The following is a 26,437-nucleotide window of genomic DNA, read 5'->3' as shown; positions in this document are numbered from 1 at the left end:
CTTTATTATAATAATTCAGGTTTATTGTTTCAATAATTTATTTTATTTTTCGTATTTATTTATTCTTTTTATTCGTTTTCGTTTATTTTGTTTCAGCAAGTCCGTCAATTATTTTAAATTTTATTCTTAAAGAATGTTAGTCACAAAGATAAATGTGACATGAAAAAATGCCAGATGACACTAGTGTTGTGTAATTTTCAAATTGCAAATTATAGAATTAAATTATAACACTTGTTAATGCATTCAAAAAAATCATTGAAACCGATCACTCAATGCATTTTCACAATTTCCCAATAGTCGGGGAGTAAACCCGCTCAGATGATCAAAAAAGTTCGAACATTTCCACATCCACAGTTTTCTTTTTTCTCTTCGAAAATAAACAAAAACAGATTGGTTGCAACATGATATCAGAATGTTTTTGGAAAGAATCGATTTAAGAATGAAAATTTTTAAAGAGTGGACAAAAAAACTCAATCACATTTCAATAACAGACAAATCATTAGAACAAAGCCAAAATTTTCCAGATATTGCTCCTTCTGGTTCCCTGTTTGATGATGAAGCAATTTCTGTACATTCAGGATGCTTGTCAGGAAGTTGAACAAGAATAGAATCTGGATACAATGGATGAAGTCCTGTCACTCGCCAGCTAGGTTTTATTGTATATGGAAACGAAGTCATTGCAATTACTTCTTTTTGAACGAAAAAAAATTCTTTTCTTCTTTCACTAGCCGTGTAAATTATCCCTCATTCTGTTGATTTTTAAAATATTTTTTTTGTTCACAAAAATGTACTGGTTTTTGGTTGTACCAAGTGAGAGGTGTGTGATGGTAGTTGAATAAGCTCAATTTAATTATCTTTGCATAATTTTTTGATCTCTGTAGAAAAATGTCCTATCGATCCATCCATAACCAAGGCAGCGTGATTGTGTTGTTGACCAATGGCAATTAACTTTTTTTATGCTCGGAAGTATCACTTTTTGAAATACATCAAGAAACCATGCAACCGTCATGTGTCAAGTTGAACATGGAATGAATACCTCATTTTCTGTTGCAGCTTCTATTTATTCTTTGGGAATTGTTGAATATGGGATAAGAACTGGAGTTAAATATCTCACTCCATCTGCGCTTGGAAGAACAGCAATTCATGTGACATTTAGAAACGAAGGCTCTGGGATGACTTAATGAACAGAAGAAGATGATGGAACCAATTCTATTATATGAATATTTCAAAAAAAATGGTTGTGATTGAATTAAATTGATCAACAATTGCGACACAATTTTTTCATCGGAAAAGAACAAAACGAATTTGTCAAATAAAGGACCAACTGTTTACTTCGAATTATGCGCAGCACGGCTTATTGGTAACTTTGATACTATTTTCAAAGCAAGTTTTGAATATCTTTCATTTATCTCTTTGACCAGTGTTTGCCAACAAATTCGACTTCTTCTTCTTCAGTTCTTTTTTCTCTTCTAATTTCATTTGCCTTCATGCAACAAAAAAATAGAAATATATATATTCGAATGGTCACAAATCATTTCCGCCATATCTCTCATAGAATGGAAAATTCCTTTATCCACATCGACTTTCAATCTGACAATTAATTTTTTTGTTCGTCTGTTTTAGAATAAATAAAAGGTCTCCCAGGTTATCCGACGACACGATTCTCCTTCAGAACTTTTTTAGCTATTTTCAGAGAATATCTGGAAACATTATTTGCGTGTTCAATTGAAGCTTTTTTGTTCAAATGGGTTCTTTTCCGGAACATCAGAATTTTCTTTATTTTATGATAAAAGTGATAATCATTGTTTTTAATATATTTATTCAAAATATCACGCGCGGAAATTAATCTGAATTAAAATAGAATTTTTCAATTTTTTTAAAAATTGTTTCAATGCGATGTGAAATATTTCATTCACAATATTGTTCTAATATAGGCCTTGATATTTTAGTAATTTTCATCTCATTATAAAAGATAACAATATGAAAGTGAACCGAATCTTTTTTTCAGTTCCATCATCTTCATTTTTAATGAGTTTCTGCACCTCAAAAATACTTTATTTATTTTTATTTTTTTTTTTAACAACCCGAACCCAAAAAATATTTTTCGAATTCGAAACTTATTCATTTCACCGAAACCCAATAATAGAAGATATTTTATAATATCCTTAAGCATATGACATCTATTAAAAAGGAATATGTGTCATTCTTTTTGAAAAGTTGCAAATGTTTAATTTTCAGATAAATCAAAAATTACTTATTTTGCTCAAATTTCTGTTTCCACTCACGAAATTTCTTCAGAATGAATGAAATAGCATTATCCAGAAATGTATTCCATATCAGTGAAGTTTGGAGAGTGGAAACATAAATATGAGCAAAATATGAAATTTTTGATTTATTTGAAAATTAAACATTTGCGACTTTTCAAAAAGAATTACGCATATAATATTTTTGAAGAGCTCAATTTTTCATTTTTTACGGCTTCATAACAAAACTAATTCACATGCATTTTTTCCCTCTTCATCTCTCAGTAAAGTGAATGACATATACCAAGCCATTTCTTCTTCATTAAATGCATGAATTATCATAAAGTTGGCTTTTCTTTTAAGATAATAAATGTTTCAGTCAAGAAAATTAGTTGTTTTCACTCAAAAAATGGGAATAAGATTTGATCAAAAAATTAATTCAAAAAAATATATTACAAGTTACCGCAAAAAATAAATAACTTTTAATAGCTGATATGGGACAAAATATTTAACTTTAGGCATTTTCATTGAAAAATTATGCGCCTTTGATGAATTTTTTGTGATCAAAAAAATATGAAATAAATGTGTCCATTTTGTGAAATGCGAACGAGATCACAAAAAATTATGTGGTGATATCTTTAACATTTGTTTAAGGATCTGAAATTCCAATTTTATTTAAAATTTGAGAACGCGTAATTTCGTTATGACTGAAGCAAATTTTCAATACCTTGTGCAAAAAAAAACTTGAAAGTCCGTATTTCCCCCCATATATTTAAAATGTAAAAAAATAAATTGCTAATATTGATTTTTGAATTTTCCAATGTTATACCAGTATTCCCTTTTTATATTCCGCAAACAAGATGCAAACGAAGACCTGTCTCGTGAAAAGTTTCCAGTAACTACGTGTCACTGGATGCTGCAGTTCTTTGAATCTCAAGCTCTTTCTTTGACATTTTTCACCATCCAAAGAATGTGTTGATTTTTGATCATCTGAGCAAATGAACACACATCCTTAGAACTTGTACGAATTTATTCACTCATATAGAATAAGATGTGTTAAGGCTAGCCCTGGGTGACGTGCTGACTTCTGACGTGACCTTTTCGATTTTTTACGGATGTGACATTTTTTTCCACGTCACAAAAAAAAGAAAAAAGAAAAAAAAAGAAAAAGAAAAAGAAAAAAAAAAGAAAAGAAAAGAAAAGAAATTGAAATTTATTTATCAAAATTACCATTATTCAGTTATCACTGACGCTAAAGCGGAAATAGGATTTTTCATTCGTCACTGACTTCACTGACGTCATTGACGTCACTTCCCGTCAATTATTCAAAAAATGCGAAAGAAAAAACAATTCAACAAGACATACGACCCAAATCTTAACTTTGTTTTTTTATCATTTTTTTTCGACAACCATAACTATTCGTTCTTCAGTAGATACATTTGCCTTTTTTCTTTAAAGATATAAATAAAAGCAATTTGAAAAGAATGAGAACTTGCATTGTTGTTTTCTTTTGTTGAATAAATGCAATGAGACTTAATGCAAAGTCTGAATTGTTTTTAAATTATTCTATTTTTAATAATAATGCACAATTATAGTTTTAATGTTAAACATATATTGATTTCATAAATTGAACGAACATTTTGAATGATATCCTTTATTGGATTTGTTGATTCATTGATGTTCAACATGGTTGCCGGATGAAATGACATTTGTAAAAATGAAAAGAATATTTTCGTTCATGTTTGACTTGAAACATTCAGATATTAACACAGAGATGTTGAGAATTAAATGCAATATAAAAAGAATAGCAATTTCAGTGGTTTGTTATTAAATAAGTTTGTAAATGTTTGTTTGAGATGTGAAATGATCAAATTTCGAATTGAAGTGAAACAATGTTTTAACAAATTTGAAGATATGACTAAATTTTTTTGCAAAGTTCCTTTTGTTTTATTATCAAATAGAATAAAAAATTCATATTTCGATAAAATTTCTATTTCCACTCACCAAATTTTGCTAGCATGAAAACAAAATCTTGACAATGTTGTCATTTCCATTTGAGAATAGTTTTTGAGAGAGAACTTATGTTTGATCGAAATTTGAAATTTTTATTTTTTAAAGAAAATTAAACAAAAGAAACTTTTCAAAAAAATTTAGACATATATATATTTTTTCAACGATATTTGCTGAATTGATATTTTTATAATCAATCATGCATTTTTGCATATTAAAAAGTTCCTTCAAATAGATTTGTTCACTCTTCTTCCACTTCTCGAAGTGATTGTCTTCAAAAAACTGTCCTTATTTTCCATCTCATTTCAAATATTATTGAGCATATTTTTAGAAAGAAATGAAAGAATCTTAAAGATTTTTAAATTCTTTTAAAAAATTTCCGTACTGCATCTAATGACGATTATTTTCAAAAAGGACATACCGGCTTTGTGGAGTGTTTTTTTTTTAAAAAAATTATCCAATTTGTTCTTTATTTGAAAGTTGAAAAAAGATATTAATCGAATAGGCGAAAAAAAACTTCTCTTTCATTGCTTTGTTTCATTTCGAAACATTTTTAAAATAAAAGATATGCTTTCGTTTATTTAGAGAATGTTTGTCACTTATTTTGTTAAACAATTAAAAAAGAAAGACCAAATATCCAAAATTAGGGAAAAAATTTAAACTATTTCTCAAGCTTTCACGAAATTATCAGAAATATTCAACGAGAATACAAAAAGATTGCGTAACCTTTTTAGGAAATCCAATATTCAACAAAAGTTTGCGATTTTCTTTTCGTATTCTGCTTCTTTTTTCTTTTCAAAAACATGTCGTTCAATTATCTATCTTTTCACTTTTTTCGTTTCTTCGTTCTCCTCTTCTTTCAATGAACTTGAAAAAAAAAAAATCAAAAAAATGAAATGCTTCTAAATGTTATTTCAACATCTATTGCTTATTGACTGACCTGTTTCAAATTGGCTTCAACTGTTCCACTTTGCAAAAAGTCATCCATTTCCACAAATTCATTTTCTGTTGCATATCGAAATAATATGATGCATTGATCATTTATTCCTCTTTGTCGATTATTTTCCATTCTAAATACACAAATAATGCTGATAATAAATTTGGCGAATTATTTGTTTCTAAGTTGGCAAAAAAGCAACTTCTGAAGAATTTTCTTGAAGCTATCTTCTTTTTATGCACGCATTTTCTCACTTCTTCTCCATTTTCATCTACATTTATTTCTCTATTTTTAATTTTTGTGAACTTTTCCGGTTCCTTTATTGCCTCACTGATAAAATGCGACCCATCATGCACAAGTTCTTGCAAGCCTCGTTCAGTGACAATCCTCCTCATTGCAAACACTCAAAAGCGCTGAAAAACAAGATGAGTGAGATCGTTGCGATTTTGATGATATTAAATGATTTCTTGGATTTCATTTATGTAAAGAAATTCTAGTACCTTTTTCTAATTAAAAAGAAAGACATAAATAAATGAAACAAAAAATTCAAAAAATCAATCAATAAATAAATCACATTCCCCTATGTTCAATTCCGTTAAAAGTTATCAAAAAAATAAAAACTTTTTTGTGACTAATTACTTTTCTCTTTCTTTGACCCAATCTTCAGAAGGAAAATCACAATAATCGAAAGCAATTCCTCAAAAATGAATCATTCAATTAGCTACGTAAAGCATTTGTAAAGATCAACCAAGAGTCTTTCATCCTTTGCTTTCTGCTTCCGATTTTCACCAACATTTGCTTCCTCAATTTATTTCCACCGCGAAGAATGGAGAAAACTTCCGAATCTATATTCTCTCAAATGCAAAGAATGTTTAAAATGCTGTAACAACACAATATATTTATCCAAAGATTTTAGCTTTTTCCAATCATATTTGTAGCATAATTGACCGATTTTATAAAAAAAATTGATTCATATTCTTGTAAATTCATTTCGTCTGCTCATTTATTTATTTCAAGGTTTTTCGGATTTGCACCTCCTAATTGCATTCTATAAATTTATGAAATAATTCCTTTTTAAAAAGAAAATGATACAAACACAAATTAATAACAATTAGCATTTACACATCATAGCGTTTATCATTTTCAATTGCTTGCATATTAGAAAAACATTGCATTCAGAAGCGGCGGCGTATGAATATTAAAAAGGAATTTGCGAATGCTTGGATGAAACAAAATGGTTTAAATTTAAAATTTGTAATATAAACAAATACATTAGTACCTGTAACGCATTCTCATAACGCAATTATTGCCTACAAAGGGTTAGAGCATTTTGTTTGTTTCATTAATAATGTTATGATGGGACCAATTGATCAAAAAGATATCTTCGATATCATATTTCAGAGGAAATCAATTGATCTGCATTATACCTCTGTGACGTGACAAGTGAAAAATGAAAAAATTACAAAATGACTGATAAGATATTTGTGATTTGTCAAAAATGGGTATTATAACGATTTCATCATTCTTAATTACTATAATAATTAATTTGATTATCTTCATGAAATAATTCTTACTATATTGAAAAAATTAAAATAAAAATAAAATGATCAGGTTCCCAATATTTATTTTATTTGACACGAAATGTCAGTTGAGGAATATTTTTGTCACAATTTGTCATTGACAGTCACTGACAAAAGAGAAAAAACGACAAGATATTACAGATGCTATCAACAAATCTTTTCTATAGCGTTTTGAAAAGTCTTTAGTAGTTTTAGTAATCGTTTATTTTATATTAATTTTAAAAATTTTTTTTTTTTTTTTTTTTTTTTTTTTTTTTTTTTTTTGTAGTGGAAAATTGGTGACGGACGTGACGAACTTTTTTTTCACGTCACCCAGGGCTAAGTTAAGGCTTATAAAGATAGATATAAAACAGTTTTGATTAATCAAATTCAATGTGACTGAGTCACATCCGATCCCACCAATTCTGGTTCCCATGATCAGATATTAACAATAATTTTTCTAAACAAATTCTTTGATTTTCTTTTTGTCAATATCAATCATTATAAAATAAATATTGTTCATTTGACATTTCAAAGACTTTTTTTTTTTAAATTAAAAATAAATTACAAAAATTTCAGTTAAATGATAATTTCTTTGTTTGAAATTGAAATTGGTTAATTTATAAATCATTTTTGAACTCCTTTTCCTATTTTCACTTAATAATTAAACCATACAAACTAGAATTATTTGTTTTTTAACATATTTTTCGATTTTTCTGAAAATAACAAAAAAACATAAAACAATATCACATTAAGCCTTTTGTTTGCCATTTATAATCAAAACATTCAAAATATTTAAAAATGTTCAGGTGAAGAAAATACAACACATACGAAAACCAAAAAAGTTTAAAATTTTCAAGAAAATAAAAAAATGATAAATAAATCGAATATAAAAACGTTGTTCACACAAAATGAAATCTTATATCGAACGACTAGAAAAGAGTAAGTTGAAAACCACATCACAACCGCAAAAAATAAAAGGTTAATAAAAATCCGAATCAAACAAAGGTGCATGAAAAAATTCACCTGAAAATGAAAAAACCGTCAAACGGTCAACAACATATCAGAAAATCATCAAGTATTAACTATTTAAAGGCTAATTACGAACAAAACAACAAAATGTTTGATCAAAAACTTTGATCATGAAAGTAACAATTTCGACCAAACTGAGATTGAGTAACATTCGATGTGATTGAGTCACTCCAAATAAGATGAACAAATATTGATTCGACTCTGTCAGTTCGATGCGACAATTTAAATTCGTCCGAGTTTTGTTTTAGTAGAACTTGTACGAATTTATTTACTCATATAGAATTAGATGTGTTAAGGTTTATAAAGATAGATATAAAACAATTTAGACTTAACAAATGCAATGTGACTGAGTCACAACCGATGATTTCGATACTGGGTGGTGTGATCACACAATTATTATAATAATAAAGGGTTGATCTGTTGTTATCATTTTTTGAAATATTTTTTTAAATGTCTCAGTCAACATTTATGAGCATTTTGACTCAAGTGGAGAAAAGAAATCGGATTTCTGAGCCAATACAACTCAAGGAATCAGAGGAGAAAGAGTCGTTGATAAAAATCGCATGCAAAAAAGTTGAAGGAGATAAAACAAAGGCATTTTTCAGACTTACAGGATTTTCCCGTTGTGAATTTGACCTGCTTCTGAAACTTCTTCAAAAGGAAATTCCATATCACAGAGGAAAAGAGAGAGCTTTGAGTAATTTTGAGGATCAAGTTTTTTTGCTTCTTTCATTTTTGCACCTTGGATCAACAACATTCACTCATTTTATTGCTTCTTCTTTTTACAAAACACAAAATGCTTTAATTCGACTTCTTCATAGTGTTGTGAATGATTTAAAATTACCATTGGCTGATTTGCTGTTAACATTTCGGCCAGATAGGTTAGATGACATGAAAGATGTTGGAGTGGTTGTGGATTGCACAGTCATCCCTATTAACCGGCCTGCTGGACGTTTGGAATTTGGCGAGAAGTATTACAGTGGGAAGCACCACATATACTGCGTAAAAATAGAAGTTGGAGTCAACCCTCGCATTGGCACAGCATGCACGCTCAGTTCGGTGAATACAGGCAGCACACATGATTTTAACATCTTTAAGGATCATTACCCTCAATTTCAGGCTCTTCTAGGAGGCTCAAAAGTGCTCGCAGACTCCGCTTACATTGGCGCAAGAGCTGAAATTGACGCTATTATATCCAAACCAGTCGGAACTCCACACCTCGCTTCTCGCCGTGTAATCGTTGAGCGCTTCTTTGGAAGATTGAAGACGCTTTTCGCTGTCTTTCGCCATCCTTGGCCTTTTGAAGTCTTTAGAGTGGGAAGTTACTTTTCTGTTGCGTGCTGCTTGGTCAATTTTCATATTCGGCACAATCCGCTGACTGCAAAGGATTCTGAAGCCAATGAAAGGTTTGTCAACGACTTGCATATACACTTTTTAAATAGACAAAGAGCAAGAAGAGTTACAAACGAAAAATACAGAGCAAAACTGAAAAACCGCCTGAATCCTGACTCGCCATTGACTCCCAGCGTCACATCTTTGCTTGCTGAAGAAATTAGTATGATTTTATTTTTTTGCCCATATTAATGTTTATAATGTTAAAAACACTTGATTTTATATGAATATAACCATAACTATGTTTTATAGGCGATTCTCATGACCAACAGTCAGAAAATGAAGAAGAAAAGGGAGAAAAAGAGGAAAAAGAGGAAAAGGATAAGAAAAGGAAAATTTCTGTCGAAGAAAAAGAAAGAAAAGATGAAATAATAATAAATGAAAGAGACGAAATGGAAGAAGAAATGGAAAGATGTGATTAATCACAGGCTTGGTTTCTTCCCAATCAGTGGAGATCTCTTCGCCTTCAGCAATCCTCATCATTGTCTTCCTTTCCTTCTGCTTCTTCCTCTAGTGCTTCAATAAAAGAAAAAAGAGTCAGCGAAACTCCTTTACAGAGCTTATTGAACGCAAAACACTGAGTTTCTTTGTTATTTTATATTTTTCAATTCACCTTGGATACCTTTTTATCTAAATACAATATGATTTTATTATTGATAAGTTTTTTTGTTTAATTTTACATAAAACATATATAAGAATACAAGAAATTTTTATCGAATAACTTTATTTCATTGTTAATACTTAAAACAAAAAATTAAAATGAGAAATGTCTGAATTGATAAAAAAATATTATTAAAACATTAAGAACTTTCATATTTATACTAAACATATAAAAAATATAGTTAAAAATGGTTAAAAGTTATTAATACTCGTTAAAATTACATAAAAACATGATATAAATGTGCTGTACAAAAAAAAAAACAAAACTCAAAAAACTGATCATTAAAAGTTTTTTAATATATAACAAACATATAAACAAAATGTTAAAACCTAACTCAAAATAATGGTGAAGTAATTTAATAAACAAAAAAAGTTTAGATCATAACTTACAAAACAAAAAAAAAATTGAAATTCCTCGCTTTGCCCACTTTGAGAGCGAAAAAGTTCCGTTTTGATTGAATAACATTCAATAAGATAAATATAATACGCTGTGACTCAATCAGTTTGGTGCGGCTGGAAAAATTCGAACAAGTAGACCTTAAACGATATCACTTAGTCATGCAGTATTGGTTTTGACTAATGCCAAAAAGTGGAATTCAATACCAAAAAGATCGACTTAAAACCGATTTGATTAAGTCATGACCAATTATACCAATTCTGGGTTTGTGATCTTTTTCAAGATATTTTCAAAAAATGGGTTTGATGCATTTAATTGTTATTGAAAAAATTTTTTAGATGTCACAAGAATCATTCTTGGAAATTCTGGAAAGCGTGGAAAAAAGAAACGCTATTCCAGAACACTTCGAATCAACAAAAACTGATGATCACCCTTCTATAATCGATATTGCGTGTAAACGAGTGAACGATCCTTCTCGTGCCTTCTTTCGGTTAACCGGATTCGTTCGTTCAGAGTTCGACTTCCTTCTTCATCTTCTTCCTGACGATGCTCTTCCTCGTCGAGGAAAAACAAAATCCATAGACACGTTGGAAGAACAACTTTTTCTTTTATTGAATGTTCTTCATCAAGGCTCCTGCACTTTAACACACACCATTGCATCACCAAAACTCGATTCACAAAGTGCGACAATTCGACTACTTCACTCAACAACTTCTCATCTGAAAGCATCATTGGCTGATTTGTTTCTGTCATTTCGTCGTGACAGAATCGAATCGATGAAGGAAGTTGGCCTCGTAGTCGACTGCACCGTCATTCCCACGAATAGGCCAGGAGGAAGGCTGGAATTCGGGAAAAAGTACTTCAGCGGAAAGCATCACATGAACTGTGAAAAAGCTGAAGTTGGGGTTAATCCCAGGATCGGGACTGCAAGCACGATAAGTTCAATTTACACGGGATAAACTCACGATTTTGCAATATTCAAAGACCACTACCCCCAATTTCTCCCAAAGCTAGGTGGATCGAAGATTCTTGCCGACTCAGCCTACATCGGAGCTCGCCCAGATCTCGATGCAATTATCACCAAGCCTGTTGGAACACCCGAGCTGGCTACACACAGAGTTATTGTGGAAAGATTCTTTGGTCGATTGAAAACTCTGTTTTCAATCTTTCGAAGACCAAGAATATTTGAAGTTGAGAAGGTGTCAGACTATTTCTCAGTCGCGTGTTGCCTCACAAACTTCCACATTTTGCAAAATCCTTTAACAGCAGAAGATTCAGAAGCGAATTCAAGGTTTTTGGATGCTTTGAAAAGGGAATATATTCGAAAGCAAGAAGCAAAGAGCATTGCCAACGAGAGATATATCGCAAAATTAAAGAATAAACTCAACCCCAGAGATTCACTTACACCCACAATAACATCTTTATTAGCAGAAACGCCAAGTTTATTTTTCACATTTTAACCCATTCTAACTTTCAATGATTGTTTTTTACTAATTTTTTATTAAACATTTTTCCATAATATTTTTTGGTATTTCAGATAATCACTCGAGTGCAACTTCAGCCGAATTAGCAGAAGAGAGAAGAAAAATTGAGCAAGAGAGAATTTCGACATAAAGAGAACAGCAAAGATCAATTTCCATTGAAAAACAACGGGAACAAGATCGAACTTCTTCGCAGACCAGAGATAATTCACTGTCTTGGCTGTTGCCAAATCAATGGAAATCAGTGAAATCGTTTTTCAATCCAACAATACAACAATTTCCTGAATTTCCATCTTCCTCTTCATCAGCTTCCTCCTCCTCCTCTTCTTCTTCATCAAAAGGAAACCAGACTCAATCACCCCTTCAAAATTTGTTAAGCAACAAACATTGAAATGCTAATTTTATCAAACACATGCCAATTTTTTCTCATTCATTCCAGTATAATAATAATATAATTGAAATATTAAACATTTGATTTTTCTAATATTTCTGAGTGAAAATCAAATAAAATAAACAAAAAAAAATTGGTGATCCGTTGTTTTTCATAGAAAATCTTAGTGAAATGATAATGAAAAACAAAAAAACAATCATTTTTTTGTGATTAATAATTAAACGAATGTTTACTGTTAATAATTCGAAAGATTATAAAGAAAACATTGTTAATCCTTCGCAGTTATTGCGATCACTTCATATATCTTAGAAACCAACGAAAAAACTGACATTATTACTGAACAGAACAAATGAAGTCAAAACATTATATTTCACCTGAAAATGGATGAGAATGAAAATATTATTGTTTATCTATGTTGTAAATAATTTCAAAATGTTTCATACAAAGTGAAACATCAAAAACAACAGAATAATGATCAAAATTGATATATAATTTTTGTATTTTTGATCACAAATAAGATTGAGGGAAAACCGAATTGATTGAGTCAAAACCAATAAAACAAACAAAAAACGTTTTGACTTTGTCAATTCGAATTGACCCGCTCAATTCGTTTAAGGTCTATTAGTAGAACTAAAACTATTTTATTTAGTCATTTGGTGTTAGATAAATCCAATACCATTTAAACGAACATAAAACAAATATTATAAATAAAAAACGGTTTTTACAAAGTCAACACTTTTATATTAAATCATGGGTGCATTTTTGATCATTTGATAAATATAAATAAAGGGTTGCATTGTTTTTGACGTTTTGAAAAGAGTGAACTGATGTCTCAAGACATTTTTATGGATGTTCTGAAATGTGTGGAAAAAAGGAATGTCATTCCGACACATATTCATGCAACAAAAGAAGAAAAAAACACAACAATCATCGAAATAGCTTGTTCGAAATTTTTGGATAAGTCAACTGGATTTTTCAGATTGACTGGATTTAGTCGTTCAGAATTTGATCTTCTTTCTCAGCTTCTTTCTGATAATGCTTTTCCTCATCGTGGAAAGGTCAAAGCAATTGACTCTTTGGAGGAGCAACTTTTCTTACTAATAAATTTTCTTCATCATGGCTCACTCACAATGACATTGTTGCTGGCGAAATCCAAATATGAAACACAAAGTGCGGTTGTTCGTTTGTTGCACTCAACAGCAACATCTATCAAACATCAACTGACAGAACTTTTTCTATCTTTTCGTCCTGATCGTTTGGAGGAGTTGAAAGATGTGGGAATTGTTGTTGATTGCACTGTCATACCAACAAACAGACCGGGAGGAAAGCTGGAATATGGAAAAAAATACTATTCAGGAAAGCATCATATATGCTGTGTCAAAGCGGAGGTGGGAGTGAACCCCAAGGTGGGAACAGCAAGTACGATTAGCTCCATCTACACTGGTTCGACACATGATTTCACTATTTTCAAAGAGCACTACCCGACATTCGAGCATTGGCTGGGAGGAGCAAAGATTTTAGCTGATTCTGCTTACATTGGAGCAAAACCAGAGCTTGAAGCCATCATCACAAAGCCCGTGGGAACTCCAGAATTGGCCACACATCGCGTTATCGTGGAAAGATTTTTCGGAAGACTCAAAACACTCTTCACAGTCTTCAGAAAACCTTGGTTATTTGATGTCGTGAAGGTTGCAGACTATTTTTGCGTAGCATGCTGCCTCACTAACTTTCATATATTACAAAATCCACTCACAAAGAAAGACGCAGAAGCAAATACATTGTTTTTGGAGGAGCTTTATGCGAGTCACATGAGAAAAATAGAAGCCAGAAAGATTACAAACGAGAGATACTTATCAAAAATGAAAAATAGACTGAATCCAACAGAATCACCTACACCCACAATTTCTTCATTATTAGCATATTTAGGAGGCTTATTTTTCATTTTAATACCATTATTGTTTATTTTTAGTGACTTTTTTTCTTCTTCATTTTTCCATATTTTTATTTTTTATATGATTTAGATAGTGATCACAGAACATTATTAGCTGAAAAAGCAAAGCAGAGAAGAGAGAAAGAAATTGAGACAATTCAAGATCAAAGGAATAATAAAAGAATTGAAGCGCTTGAACGAGAAAGATGCATTTCTGATGAACAAGGTCTGATATCTGACAATTCTCAGGCTTGGTTTCTTCCGAATCAATGGAAGTCAACCAATTTATTTACTCAAACATCTTCTCAACCTTTTCCTGTTTTTTCTTCCCCATCTTCATCTTCTTCATCTTCCTTTTCATCTTCTTCCCGAGTTTCTTCATTTTCCTGTTTTGATCAATTATCTTCATCAATTCTTCTTTCTCAAAATGAAAGTTTAAATGTTTCAGACTCTTTATATTTTCTAAATTCTCAAACCGCTTCCTCATCTTCAACTTTATGCAGAACATCTTCAAATATATCAGAAAAAGCAGGATCATCAAAAAAGAACACAAATTCAAGTCCCTTGCAATCACTGCTAAGCCAGAAGTAATTATCTTATAATATTCTTAACAAATTTTTCTATAATATCAATTCACTTTTCAAAAATATTAAACAGTAGCTTTTTTAAATTACGAATATTTTATTTTTTAAATTGTTGAAAGATTTTTTAAAAATATTCAAAAAAAAAAAAAGCTGATCACCTATTTTTTCAATGTTGAGTCAAGGAAATTAAAAATTAGAATAAAAAAGTGAAAAGGAAATCGGGACGCGAAAAAAACAATCGCTTCATCTTTGTGATGAAACTCCTGACTGTCCGAACCTCACTTGCAATGCAGATCGCTTCAAGATATGGCTTGAAACACATTTTGTACAAAAATTTTAGAATCATAATAATATTGTTTGATCGAAAAAAAAACCATGCACAATCTTAAAAATAATTAATAACAAAACACACACCGTTACGTTTTTCAGTCAATTTTTTCTAAACATTAAGTTTCATGAAACATGTTAAAAAATCGGATCAAAATGTTTCCATAATAAAAATAAAAAAACAGTGATCAAAAATAAATATAAAACCGAATTGACAGATTCAAAATCGTTTAAATAAACAAAAAACGTTTTGACTTTATCAATTCGAATTGACCCGCTCAATTCGTTTAAGTAGAACTTATGCGATTTGAACAAGTCATATATTATTTGCCTTTACTAAAGCAGATAAGTTTAATATAATTCAAATTAGATCGAGACAAATCGATTTGATTGAGTCAATGCAAATTACTATAATTGTGGGTGCGAATATGATCGATAATAATTGTTATTAATGGGCATTTTTGTATTTAACTTTTTTTCAACTTCATTATTCATGTCTCAATCTCCATTTTTCGATATTTTAACGAGCGTGGAAAAAGAAATGTGATGCCATCTCATATTGAGATTAAATCTGATGATGATCAGCAATCAATCATTGATAAATTTTGCAAAAAATTTACTGACCCATCTTTCGGTTTTCACCGACTGACTGGGTTTGTTCGTTATGAATTCGACTTGCTTCTTCGTCTTCTCTCATCATCAGCACAACCTCATCGTGGAAGGGCAAAATCAATCGAATCTTTGGATGAACAACTTTTTCTTTTGTTAGTTTTTCTTCACCATGGCTCTATTTCTTTAACTCACGTCATATCTCAATCAAAACACGAATCTCAAACATCAACAGTTCGACTTCTTCATTCAACAGCATCAAATTTAAAATCTCAACTTGCAGATCTTTTTCTTTCATTTCGTCCAGATCGTTTGGAGCAAATGAAGGAGGTGGGAATTGTGCTTGACTGCACAGTAATACCTACAAACAGGCCTGGAGGGAGGTTGGAGTTTGGAAAAAAATACTACTCAGGGAAGCATCACATCTATTGTGTCAAGGCGGAGGTGGGAGTGAACCCCAAGGTGGGGACAGCAAGTACAATCAGTTCTATCTACTCTGGGTCAACTCACGATTTCACTATTTTCAAAGAACATTACCCCACATTTGTTCAAAAGCTTGGAGGAGCAAAGATTTTGGCCGATTCCGCTTACATAGGAGCGAAACCAGAGCTTGGGGCGATTATTACAAAGCCCGTTGGAACTCCTGAGCTTGCATCTCATCGTGTTATTGTTGAAAGATTCTTTGGAAGACTCAAAACTCTCTTTTCTGTCTTCCGTCATCCGTGGGTTTTTGAAATGGAGCGTGTTGGGGATTATTTTTCAGTGGCTTGCTGCCTCACAAACTTTCATATCTTGCACAATCCACTCACAAATAAGGATTTTGAAGCAAATACATTGTTTTTGGAGGAGCTATATTCGAATTACTTGAGAAAAGTTGATGCAAAGAAGGTGGCTAATGCTAGATATTTCGCCAAAATGAAAAATAAACTCAATCCAGAAAATACCCTGACACCCACAATAACTACAATTTTGGCAGAAACAGGAGGCTTATCTTTCACTTTTTTACCATTATTTTTTATTTTCTTTTACTATTTTTTCATTTTTATAAACATCATTTTACCATATTTTTTTATTTTAGATGCTTCTGATGATGATCTAAGTGCGTACGAAGCAGAAAAAACGAAAGAAAGAAGAGAAAGAGCGAACTGCGAAGTTTTAGAACAAAGAAGCGAGCAAAGGGAACAGGTTTTGCAAAAAGAAAGAAAAGATTTTGATGAAAATCAAAATTGTGATAATTCACAAGCTTGGCACCTTCCGCAGCAATAAATGTCGATAAGTATTTTTTCTCCATCTTCAACTCAGCCTTTTCCTTCATTTACACAAACACAACCTTCTTCTTCCTTTTCATCATCATCTTCATCTACTGCTTCTTCTTCATCTTCTGCTGATTCAAAACAAAATAAACCCCCATCTGTTCTCCAATTGTTACTGAATAAAAAGTGAATATCATTTAATTTTTCTTTGACTTCTTTATGCAACCATCTCATATTTTTAATAATCACTAATAATTAATATTTCCAATTCTGAATTTATTTTTTTGAATGAAAAACAAAAATTGTGTTTATTTATAAAATTTCTATATATTTGTTAGTTTTCTATGTAAAATATACTAATAAAAATGAAATGAAAAAAAAACCTAACAAAAACAAAAAAGTAAAAAAAATTTGATCGAAAGAGCTTTTTGTTTTTCTGAAATACAGTTATAAATAAAATTTTAACTGTTGATCATCTCTTGCACGTGTTGAAAACGTTCGTTTCATATTGTTCATTACGATCCGAATCGGAAGAAGAGATGTTGAAAATAAACAATAAATACTTAAAACAATCAAAAAAAAGAATTCACAAACTTGTTGCATTTTTAAGATCTGCCAACAAGGTAGAGAGTTTGAAAAAATAAGTCAATATCTTGATCGTAATTGACTCATAATTGTTTTCAAAAAAGATCAAAAAATGATCAATTCAAATCAGATTTGATTAAGTCAAATCAAATAAGATTGACTAAATGCAAATTGATTGAGTCAAATCAAAATTATGTGCTCAATTCGAAAAAGCTCAAGTTTAGTGAGGGATTTAACCCGGTACCAGAATTTAACCCGGTACCACTTTTTCAATGATCACATTTTCGAAAAATTTCGATGAAAACAAATTTGTGAAAAATGAAAAAAATATACATAATAATATGTGTAACAACACACGTTGGCATGAAAGAGGCATGTCTATATGATAAGTGATTTTCAAATAATAAAAATAATAAAAATCAAAAAAATATTCTTTCTTTTTTTTCAACAAATTGTGGTTATCAAAAATTTTCGCATTTAGTCAACATTTTTTGAAATTAGGCACAAATAACATTCGATTTCTTAATTCAAATTGTTTCAATTGTGGACGGATAAGAAATGAACATAATTCAACTGCTTCTTATCCGTCCACAATTGAAACAATTTGAATTAAGAAATCGAATGTTATTTGTGCCTAATTTCAAAAAATGTTGACTAAATGCGAAAATTTTTGATAACCACAATTTGTTGAAAAAAAAGAAAGAATATTTTTTTGATTTTTATTATTTTTATTATTTGAAAATCACTTATCATATAGACATGCCTCTTTCATGCCAACGTGTGTTGTTACTAAACCTGTGTGACGTAATGACCACTGACGTGAAAAATTTCAATACTGACGGACGTAAAAAAATGTTTGCGTCTGTGATAACAATTCCTTAAAAAAATTGTAATTGTTGCATATTAGTTCAAAATTAATTTTTTTAGTTAATATTATTGTGATTCTTTTCTGAATAATCAAATAAAAAAGTTTTTATTCATTCATTAATATTTCCATTATGATAATTTCACTGACGTGATCATCAAAATCGGAATTTTGATAAGTCACTGACGTCGCTCAGTCACTGACGTCACATGAAGTCAGAGAAGTTATTCTGTTGGAAAAAGAACCAAAATGAAAATGTCCATTATTTTATAACAAAATTACCAAGATTCTCGTTTAAAATTGGATTCAACCATAACTTTTTAATTTTTCTATTTTTTTCTCCTTTTTTCAAAGAAAGCAAACAATAATTTTCTAATACAATAAGATAATACAAAATTACGTTTCATATGACTAAGCAAATATTGTGAAATGAAATACAAACTTGGTATTTATTAAATTGCAGTTAATTTTTGATTTAAATATCTCATGTATTTTTGTTCTTAACTGTAAGTTAAATGTTTCTGTCAGAAGAGAACAATCTGTTTGACACGTTTGCTATGGAAGCAATGAAGAGTCGTAGAGGTTCGCACAATTATTTATAAAATATAAAAACATTAATTTTTATTCCAAGAATTTTCTTTGCTTCAATATTTGTGAAAATTCATTTTTCATGGAGCACAAAGCTCAGATAGTTGTTATGCGAAAAGAATAAAACCGATCCATCCTAAGTATTTAATGTTTCCAATTTTGATTGTGAAAGATGAATCGATTTAGAGACTTTCTTCATGAGATATTGAAATATCTAATTCCTTAAATTACAGCAAACAATAGATTTTCAACACAGAAAATACAGAGTTTAATATTTCAGTTTCTTTTCACAGCGCCATGTAAATAACCATATTGTCAGAGAGTCCATTCATCATCATCTTATCTTTATAACTCTTCTTTCAGTCAAAAACTTATTATCAACTCAGCCCATATGAGTCAGAAGGCCTGGCCGCGGAAGTGATTTTAACAAGAAAGCATATCAAAACAAAGAAAGAAATAAAATTTGCAGATAAATTTCTTTATTGATCTTGCTTGTTCAGAAATATTTTTTCTAAACCAGATATTTACCAACAGTTTTAGAAAAGGAATTATACAAATGCACGAAAACGTGGAGCAAAACTTTTGAAGTGAATATTTTGGTGTTCCCTTAACCAGTTAATTATCATAAGCTTGCTTGAAAAATTGAAGAGGCCGTTTTAACAGAAAAGCTACTCTTCAATCAAACAGAACCAGAATCTCCATTTCTCTCTTCTTTGTGAACAGTTGAAGGTTCTTTTTTTTTTTTATTCGTTTTATTACAAAGTTGTTAAAAACAGAAGCATCCAAAAATCCAATCAATTCCTATTTTCCATATTTCGAAATGGTTGATAAAAATATCAAATTTAAGTTATTGAATGAAATGGTCATCATTTGCTGAAATATTCACAAAAAATCAAAAAAAAAAAAAAATAAAATGAAAACTCTTCATCATCATTTTCTATGTGAAAATGAAAATTCATTCCTTTAAAATTTAGAATGACATTTTCAGATCCTTCTTCATTTATCTTTTCAAATTCCTTCCATGTCAACACTTTTCTTTTCGCTTCTTCCTCCCACAAATATCCTTTCCTTTCAATTGCCTCAAAAAATTCTAAAAAAATACAAAGTCATCATATAACATCTTGTCATCCAACGTTGCACTCTGTATCTCATCCGAAAATGATCGATAGCTTCTCCCTTCAACAAAGTTTCAAACTTCATTGCACTGTTATTCACAGCCTCGCTAAAGAAATCAATGTATTCCTTGCCAATATCTCAGTAATTATTCTCAGCTGCACGAAACATCTGAACAACTCTGCTGAAAAGCTCAGTGAATTATTCATTCCATAATCCGCACTTTGAAAAATAAGAATTCAATGTTTGGATCCATCTCAATATAATAAGCACTTTTTTCGTTTCTTTTTCTCCTGCTCTTTCTTCTTTTCTCAAAAATTAACACATTTCTTCAACTCATCCAATTCTCTTTCAACCTTTCTCTCAAAATGCAGCATATTCACAACCTCTCCCTTCAAGCTTCTGTAAACCCGAAGTTGGTTTATCAAAAACTACCACGCAGATTGATAGGCGAGTCGTGAAAGATTGGGATGCTCCTGACAATATTCGGTGATATCTATTCTCTAATTCAAATATGGCTTTTTAAAGATTTCTGAGTCAGAATTAAAAAAAAAAATCAATAATAAATATCAAAAATGAGAAAGAAATGCTTGAACACAACATCCAATATATCTCAATGCTAGTAATTCATTTCAACTTCTTTAAGAATTTCAATCTTTCACTCTTTGTCTGAATAAACTTTCAGAAGATGGGGCTCACAGATTGAAAATGATTTTGATAAAAACCTCTGATAAGGCATAAGGAAGCATTCGCAATGAACAAAAGAAGTTTTTCATTCTTCTTTTCTTTTCTTATCTCTTCAACTATATTATTCTCATATCTTTCGCACAATGCAGTTTCTTCAAGTGCAGATTATAAGCATTTTTCAATTCACTACAATATCCAATGGACTTCAACAGCAAAATGGTATTTTCTGTTGATAGCTTCTTTTCTGTAATCAGTTTGCACGTTTCATTGATTACTTCTTCTGTGAAAAATGAAATGAATTGTTCTTTATTCATTTCATTCAATGTTCTGTTTCTGCTCTTCCTCATCACAGCGTTCAAATTCATAAACATATATTTAGATACATAAGATACAATCAAGAATTTCGATTCATAAATGCTTGCAAACCTTTGAGTTTTTCAAGTTGCTATCTTTGACTGAATTTTCGAAGGAATAAAACATTCTGACAATGGGACATTTAACCTTTCACATTGAATTCGGTTATGCATCGATGAAAAAAATTTTCGAGCAACAAAAACTCAAAACGTTCGTGACAAAATCATTGATTATTCATTATATTGAGGATGATCAAAATAATATAGGAATTTCAAAGCAAAATCAAGTTTCATTAAAGATATAATTTCATTATGGGACATTGAAATCAAAATATTATCTTTATGAAAAAAATAATAAACGTACATTCTATTATTTATTCGTATTTGTAACTTAAAAAAAAAAAAAAAAAAAAAAAAAAAAAAAAAATCAACTGACGTGAAAAAAATTTAGTGACGGACGTGAAGACAAAATCTTTATCACGTCACACAGGTTTAGTTGTTACACATATTATTATGTATATTTTTTTCATTTTTCACAAATTTGTTTTCATCGAAATTTTTCGAAAATGTGATCATTGAAAAAGTGGTACCGGGTTAAATTCTGGTGCCGGGTTAAATCCCTCACTAGAACTAAAACTATTTTATTTAGTCATTTGGTGTTAGATAAATCCAATACCATTTAAACGAACATAAAACAAATATTATAAATAAAAAACGGTTTTTACAAAGTCAAAACTTATATATCAAATCATGGGTTCATTTTTGATCATTTGATAAATATGAATAAAGGGTTGCATTGTTTTTGACATTTTGAAAAGAGTGAATTGATGTCTCAAAACACTTTCATGGATGTTCTGAAATGTGTGGAAAAAAGGAATGTCATTCCGACACATATTCATGCAACAAAAGAAGAAAAAAACACAACAATCATCGAAATAGCTTGTTCGAAATTTTTGGATAAGTCAACTGGGTTTTTCAGATTGACTGGATTTAGTCGTTCAGAATTTGATCTTCTTTCTCAGCTTCTTTCTGATAACGCTTTACCTCATCGTGGAAAGGTCAAAGCAATTGACTCTTTGGAGGAGCAACTTTTCTTACTCATAAATTTTCTTCATCATGGCTCACTCACAATGACATTGTTGTTGGCGAAATCCAAATATGAAACACAAAGTGCGGTTGTTCGTTTGTTGCACTCAACAGCAACATCTATCAAACATCAACTGACAGAACTTTTTCTATCTTTTCGTCCTGATCGTTTGGAGGAGTTGAAAGATGTGGGAATTGTTGTTGATTGTACTGTCATTCCAACAAACAGACCGGGAGGAAAGCTGGAATATGGAAAAAAGTATTATTCAGGAAAGCATCACATTTACTGCGTCAAAGCGGAGGTGGGAGTGAACCCCAAGGTGGGGACAGCAAGCACGATTAGCTCCATCTACACTGGTTCGACACATGATTTCACTATTTTCAAAGAGCACTACCCGACATTCGAGCATAGACTGGGAGGAGCAAAGATTTTAGCTGATTCTGCTTACATTGGAGCAAAACCAGAGCTTGAAGCCATCATCACAAAGCCCGTGGGAACTCCAGAATTGGCCACACATCGCGTTATCGTGGAAAGATTTTTCGGAAGACTCAAAACACTCTTCACAGTCTTCAGAAAACCTTGGTTATTTGATGTCGTGAAGGTTGCAGACTATTTTTGCGTAGCATGCTGCCTCACTAACTTTCATATATTACAAAATCCACTCACAAAGAAAGACGCAGAAGCAAATACATTGTTTTTGGAGGAGCTTTATGCGAGTCACATGAGAAAAATAGAAGCCAGAAAGATTACAAACGAGAGATATTTATCTAAAATGAAAAATAGACTGAATCCTACAGAATCACCTACACCCACAATTTCTTCATTATTAGCAGATTTAGGAGGCTTATTTTTCATTTTAATACCATTATTGTTTATTTTAATTGACTTTTTTTCTTCTTCATTTTACCATATTTTTATTTTTTATATGGGTCATTCTTTTTGAAAAGTCGCAAACGTTTAACTGATCTGAAAATTAGATCAAAAATGATCAAAAAATGTTGATCATTCCGTTACCATCATATGTTGCTGAGTATTATTCTTTTCAATTTTGTCACCCTATCTCCGAATACTGCGTTTCAATGAAACAGATTTCATATATTATTTTCGCTATATAATCATTTTAATGATATTTTCTATTATTTTCTTGTTTTTTGGAGCTACTGAATAATTTGTTCATATTTCGTTGTTTTCATTTCAATTGTTCAAATCAACGTTTTGATTTTCTGAATGTGGACTTCTTTTTGAATATGTTCCTATGCAGAAAGACTAATAGAATTAGCTTGCTTTTATTTGAGTATTTTTTGTTAGAAATTATTAAACTAGAAAATTTCGTCGATACTGTTTTCATTGTTTTATAAGAAATTCAAAAAGCTGTGAATATTGAGCTATAATTAATTTAATAAAAAATAAATGAAGAATAACATATTATTACTTTAAATTAAATGTCCTTTTATTTAAAAATCAAAAAAGAAATGACATCTCAAGTTTTGAATCATATCAAGAATCATATCTTAAATAGCTTTCAACTTTTCATTTTCTTTTTTGCACATCCGTTTATTTTCATTTCAACACCCTTCCAAAAGAAATTCTGTTCAAACTATTCCATCAGATCAAAAAAGATGAGATTTCGGTGATGTTTGATTTTTCCAATTTTAACATGGATCAAGTGTTTGTGACACAGAAGGTGTTGTAATTTTGTGAGTTAAGTTGTTTCAATAAGCTTCTTGAAGTCGATGCACTGCAGCATTCGTCTCTTTTCTCAGCGCCATTAAAATTCTTTATCTTTTTTAACTGGAGCGGCTCTCCAGTCAGTTTCTCCATTCTGGAGAAGGAGAAACAAGGAGAAGAAGGCTGCAGGAGATGATAAATCATCTTCATCTTTGCCTTCGTCATCAGCGCCTGCGGTTGTTCCTTCGGATGCATCGTCAGTGGAGGCTTCATACATTTCGGCAGCAGCGACGAACGAAATTGAGAGGTGGCTACGGATAGTTGTGAAGAAAGCAGCTGGGTTGTTGTTGCTTCCATTGTTGCAATCACTTCAATCACTTCAATCACTATTACATGCACTTTAAGTTTTCAAAGTTGGCTTGTTGTGCTCTGCTGAACAGAATGTGCTGTGTTCGTTCGATGTGTAATGCTTTTCATTCAACTTGTGGCTTTGCTCCCATTTCTTGATGACTTCCTGAGAAAGAAGTCGTAAAAATAACCTGTCAAAACAGCGGTTGATGTGAATGCGTCACTGCCAATATTCAATCCGCCTGAGCCATCGCTGGCTTCATTGACCATTGAATTCCTTGCGAACCGATAGAAGCAGTCGAGGCATGCGGAGTGATGAAGCTGGTCGACTAAATGAGGAGGGGGATGGTTGTAGTGAATGAAGTGGGAGAGATTGTGGAGAAGATGCTGGAGGCGGCGGGGCAGAGGGGCTGATGATGGAAGATGTGCTACTGTCGCCTGCAGCGATTGTGCTGCATTTGCTGGAAGAAAGAAATGAAGAAGAAGAAGTTGGAAAATGAAAAGGAGGAGAATAGGATGAGCGGGCTGACAGAGCAGCTGCAGGAGAAGGACAAGATTATCCAGATGAATTAGAGGAAGATTCTGGAGCTGAACGAGAGGAACAACGCAGAGGTGATGCAGGTGAAGGAGGTGAAGGAGCAGCTGGTGACGATGAAGAAGAAGGCGGAACTGATTAATATGAGGATTGAGAAGTGAAGAATTGATGCGCGCAGCAGGGCGTTGTGGTGAGTTGGAACAGCAAGGGGTCGATGCAGGAAATTGAAGTTTCACTTGCACCGTATTCTTTGTTAATGTCTGTATGTGGACGAATAATTCTGTCTAAGGCTTCGCTGATTCCGCTGTTGTGCTGTGTAAAAAGCACAAGGAGAAGTTTACAGCGAGCATCGGGGATGGAAGTATTGTGATGCTTGGGCTAGATCTCAATGGGAAGGGGGTTTTCGTGAAAGTGGGGAGCGGGGTGAGTGTTGTGAGAAAAACAAACAACGATAGTGGAAGAGGTTGTGGAAGTGAGGGAACGAGATCTGGGATCAGCAAGAGATCAGAGAAGAATGGTGCCGAGGCCAGTGATGGCGGTGATTGTGGAGGAGGAGTTGATGAAACTGTGAGACAGAAGAATTGCAAAACGGAGAAGGAATTGAAGATGATGATTGCATTGTCGAAATTGCAGAAGCAGACTGCATGCGAGCAGAAGATGCTGTTCAAGGAGGCGATTGAGAAGCAGCAGAAGGCGCTTGAGCAAAAAAGAAGGAGCAGATGAAAATGAATGCATCATATGAAGAGATTGCTTAACGAATGCCTGGTTAGGTGAAGAAGCTGGAAGAGAATGCGGTGCAAGTGGACTTTGGAGTAAGCAGGGAAGAAAGGACTGTTGAAAGAGACGAGAGAGATAGATGGAGAAAGGAGGAGGAAGAGGAACAGAAGTCAAGGTGTTGAATACGAGGAAGAAGAGGAGTGTGAAAAGGCAGCAGAAAGAAATGCAAGCGCGTAGTAGGGGATTCCGCTGTGTCAGCACAATGATCCGAAGAGAGAGCGGGATGACTGGATGTGAACTGCAGTTCCAGCAGTGGCAAAGAAAAATGAAGGGAAGGCGAATGTCGTGCAGTGGCTGTATTTGCTTCGTGAGCAGATGACAGACAGAAGACAACGGGAAGAGGCGGAGTGGCTTGTGACTTCGCCTGGCGGATCAGGGGCAGGGCTGTCTGGGTCAGGTGGGGTGCCTTTGAAGGCGGTGTCGACGGCGAGGGAGCGGCTGTTGAGCGCAGTGACAAGTCCGCTAGAACAAGAAACGTGTATATCAGCACATGTGCTTCGGGTGTCACACTCGCTGCGGTCGTCTGTGCAGATGAAGCGTTAGTTGAAGTTGCTGAAGATAGGTCTGCAGTCGTAGCTAACGTGGAAGCTGACGTAGATTCTGTAGATATTCGTATTCAAGATCGCAACAGACTAGGGCGGGTGCAGTCTCAGGTGCGCAGGGGAGGGGGCGGTGAGGCAGGGGCAGAAGAAAGCGACGCAGAAGATGAGCGAGGCGGTGCTGTGGGCTAGGATGAATGGGGAAGAACTGTTCAGGAAAGACTTTGCAGAGATGGAACTGCTTGGGGAATTTGTACAGAAGGAGTTAACTGGAATTGAATTGGAGTTTTCATGTTATTGAATGGTGTTAGAAGTGGTGTGGGAGAAGAGATTCAAATGTCTGTTGGTTGTTTGAGGGGATACAGTCGGAGAATACGAATGCAGATGCCTCTATGTTCATGGTGTTTCTGCCGAATAACTTTTGGGAAGAAGCAGCTTCCGGATGTTTGCGATGAAGCTGACAAGTTACAACCTTTACAGAAGAATT

The 26,437-nt window shown here is 32.3% G+C and overlaps 7 protein-coding genes across 7 annotated transcripts; all 7 read left to right on the top strand.

Moving 5' to 3' along the window:
* Window positions 1-8,231: 8,231 nt before the first annotated feature.
* Window positions 8,232-9,595, top strand: MONOS_7422 (putative DDE superfamily endonuclease; the record flags this gene model as incomplete). Its single annotated transcript, XM_067877745.1, has 2 exons — window positions 8,232-9,336; window positions 9,426-9,595. The coding sequence occupies 2 exons, from the start codon at window positions 8,232-8,234 to the stop codon at window positions 9,593-9,595; spliced, it is 1,275 nt and encodes a 424-aa protein (XP_067719375.1).
* A 973-nt stretch (window positions 9,596-10,568) lies between these two features.
* On the top strand, window positions 10,569-11,189 carry MONOS_7421 (uncharacterized protein; the record flags this gene model as incomplete). Its single annotated transcript, XM_067877744.1, has 1 exon — window positions 10,569-11,189. One exon carries the CDS (start codon window positions 10,569-10,571, stop codon window positions 11,187-11,189), a length of 621 nt encoding a protein of 206 aa, XP_067719374.1.
* A 1,758-nt stretch (window positions 11,190-12,947) lies between these two features.
* On the top strand, window positions 12,948-14,147 carry MONOS_7420 (putative DDE superfamily endonuclease; the record flags this gene model as incomplete). The annotated part of the gene is made up of 2 exons (XM_067877743.1): window positions 12,948-13,790; window positions 14,124-14,147. 2 exons carry the CDS (start codon window positions 12,948-12,950, stop codon window positions 14,145-14,147), a joined length of 867 nt encoding a protein of 288 aa, XP_067719373.1.
* A 1,726-nt stretch (window positions 14,148-15,873) lies between these two features.
* Window positions 15,874-16,651, top strand: MONOS_15495 (putative DDE superfamily endonuclease; the record flags this gene model as incomplete). Its single annotated transcript, XM_067868376.1, has 2 exons — window positions 15,874-16,278; window positions 16,631-16,651. 2 exons carry the CDS (start codon window positions 15,874-15,876, stop codon window positions 16,649-16,651), a joined length of 426 nt encoding a protein of 141 aa, XP_067719372.1.
* Window positions 16,652-21,841: 5,190 nt separating this feature from the next.
* MONOS_15494 (putative DDE superfamily endonuclease) lies at window positions 21,842-22,922 on the top strand (the record flags this gene model as incomplete). The annotated part of the gene is made up of 2 exons (XM_067868375.1): window positions 21,842-22,684; window positions 22,914-22,922. The coding sequence occupies 2 exons, from the start codon at window positions 21,842-21,844 to the stop codon at window positions 22,920-22,922; spliced, it is 852 nt and encodes a 283-aa protein (XP_067719371.1).
* Window positions 22,923-24,890: 1,968 nt separating this feature from the next.
* On the top strand, window positions 24,891-25,357 carry MONOS_15493 (uncharacterized protein; the record flags this gene model as incomplete). Its single annotated transcript, XM_067868374.1, has 2 exons — window positions 24,891-24,896; window positions 24,959-25,357. The coding sequence occupies 2 exons, from the start codon at window positions 24,891-24,893 to the stop codon at window positions 25,355-25,357; spliced, it is 405 nt and encodes a 134-aa protein (XP_067719370.1).
* Window positions 25,358-25,726: 369 nt separating this feature from the next.
* On the top strand, window positions 25,727-26,142 carry MONOS_15492c2 (uncharacterized protein; the record flags this gene model as incomplete). Its single annotated transcript, XM_067868373.1, has 2 exons — window positions 25,727-25,889; window positions 25,943-26,142. The coding sequence occupies 2 exons, from the start codon at window positions 25,727-25,729 to the stop codon at window positions 26,140-26,142; spliced, it is 363 nt and encodes a 120-aa protein (XP_067719369.1).
* Window positions 26,143-26,437: the final 295 nt, after the last annotated feature.

The sequence above is a fragment of the Monocercomonoides exilis genome (genome assembly GCF_001643675.1).
Source record: "Monocercomonoides exilis strain PA203 chromosome Unknown scaffold63-433378, whole genome shotgun sequence".
Taxonomy (NCBI): Eukaryota; Preaxostyla; order Oxymonadida; family Polymastigidae; genus Monocercomonoides; species Monocercomonoides exilis.
This window is presented reverse-complemented; position numbering and strand designations above follow the sequence as displayed.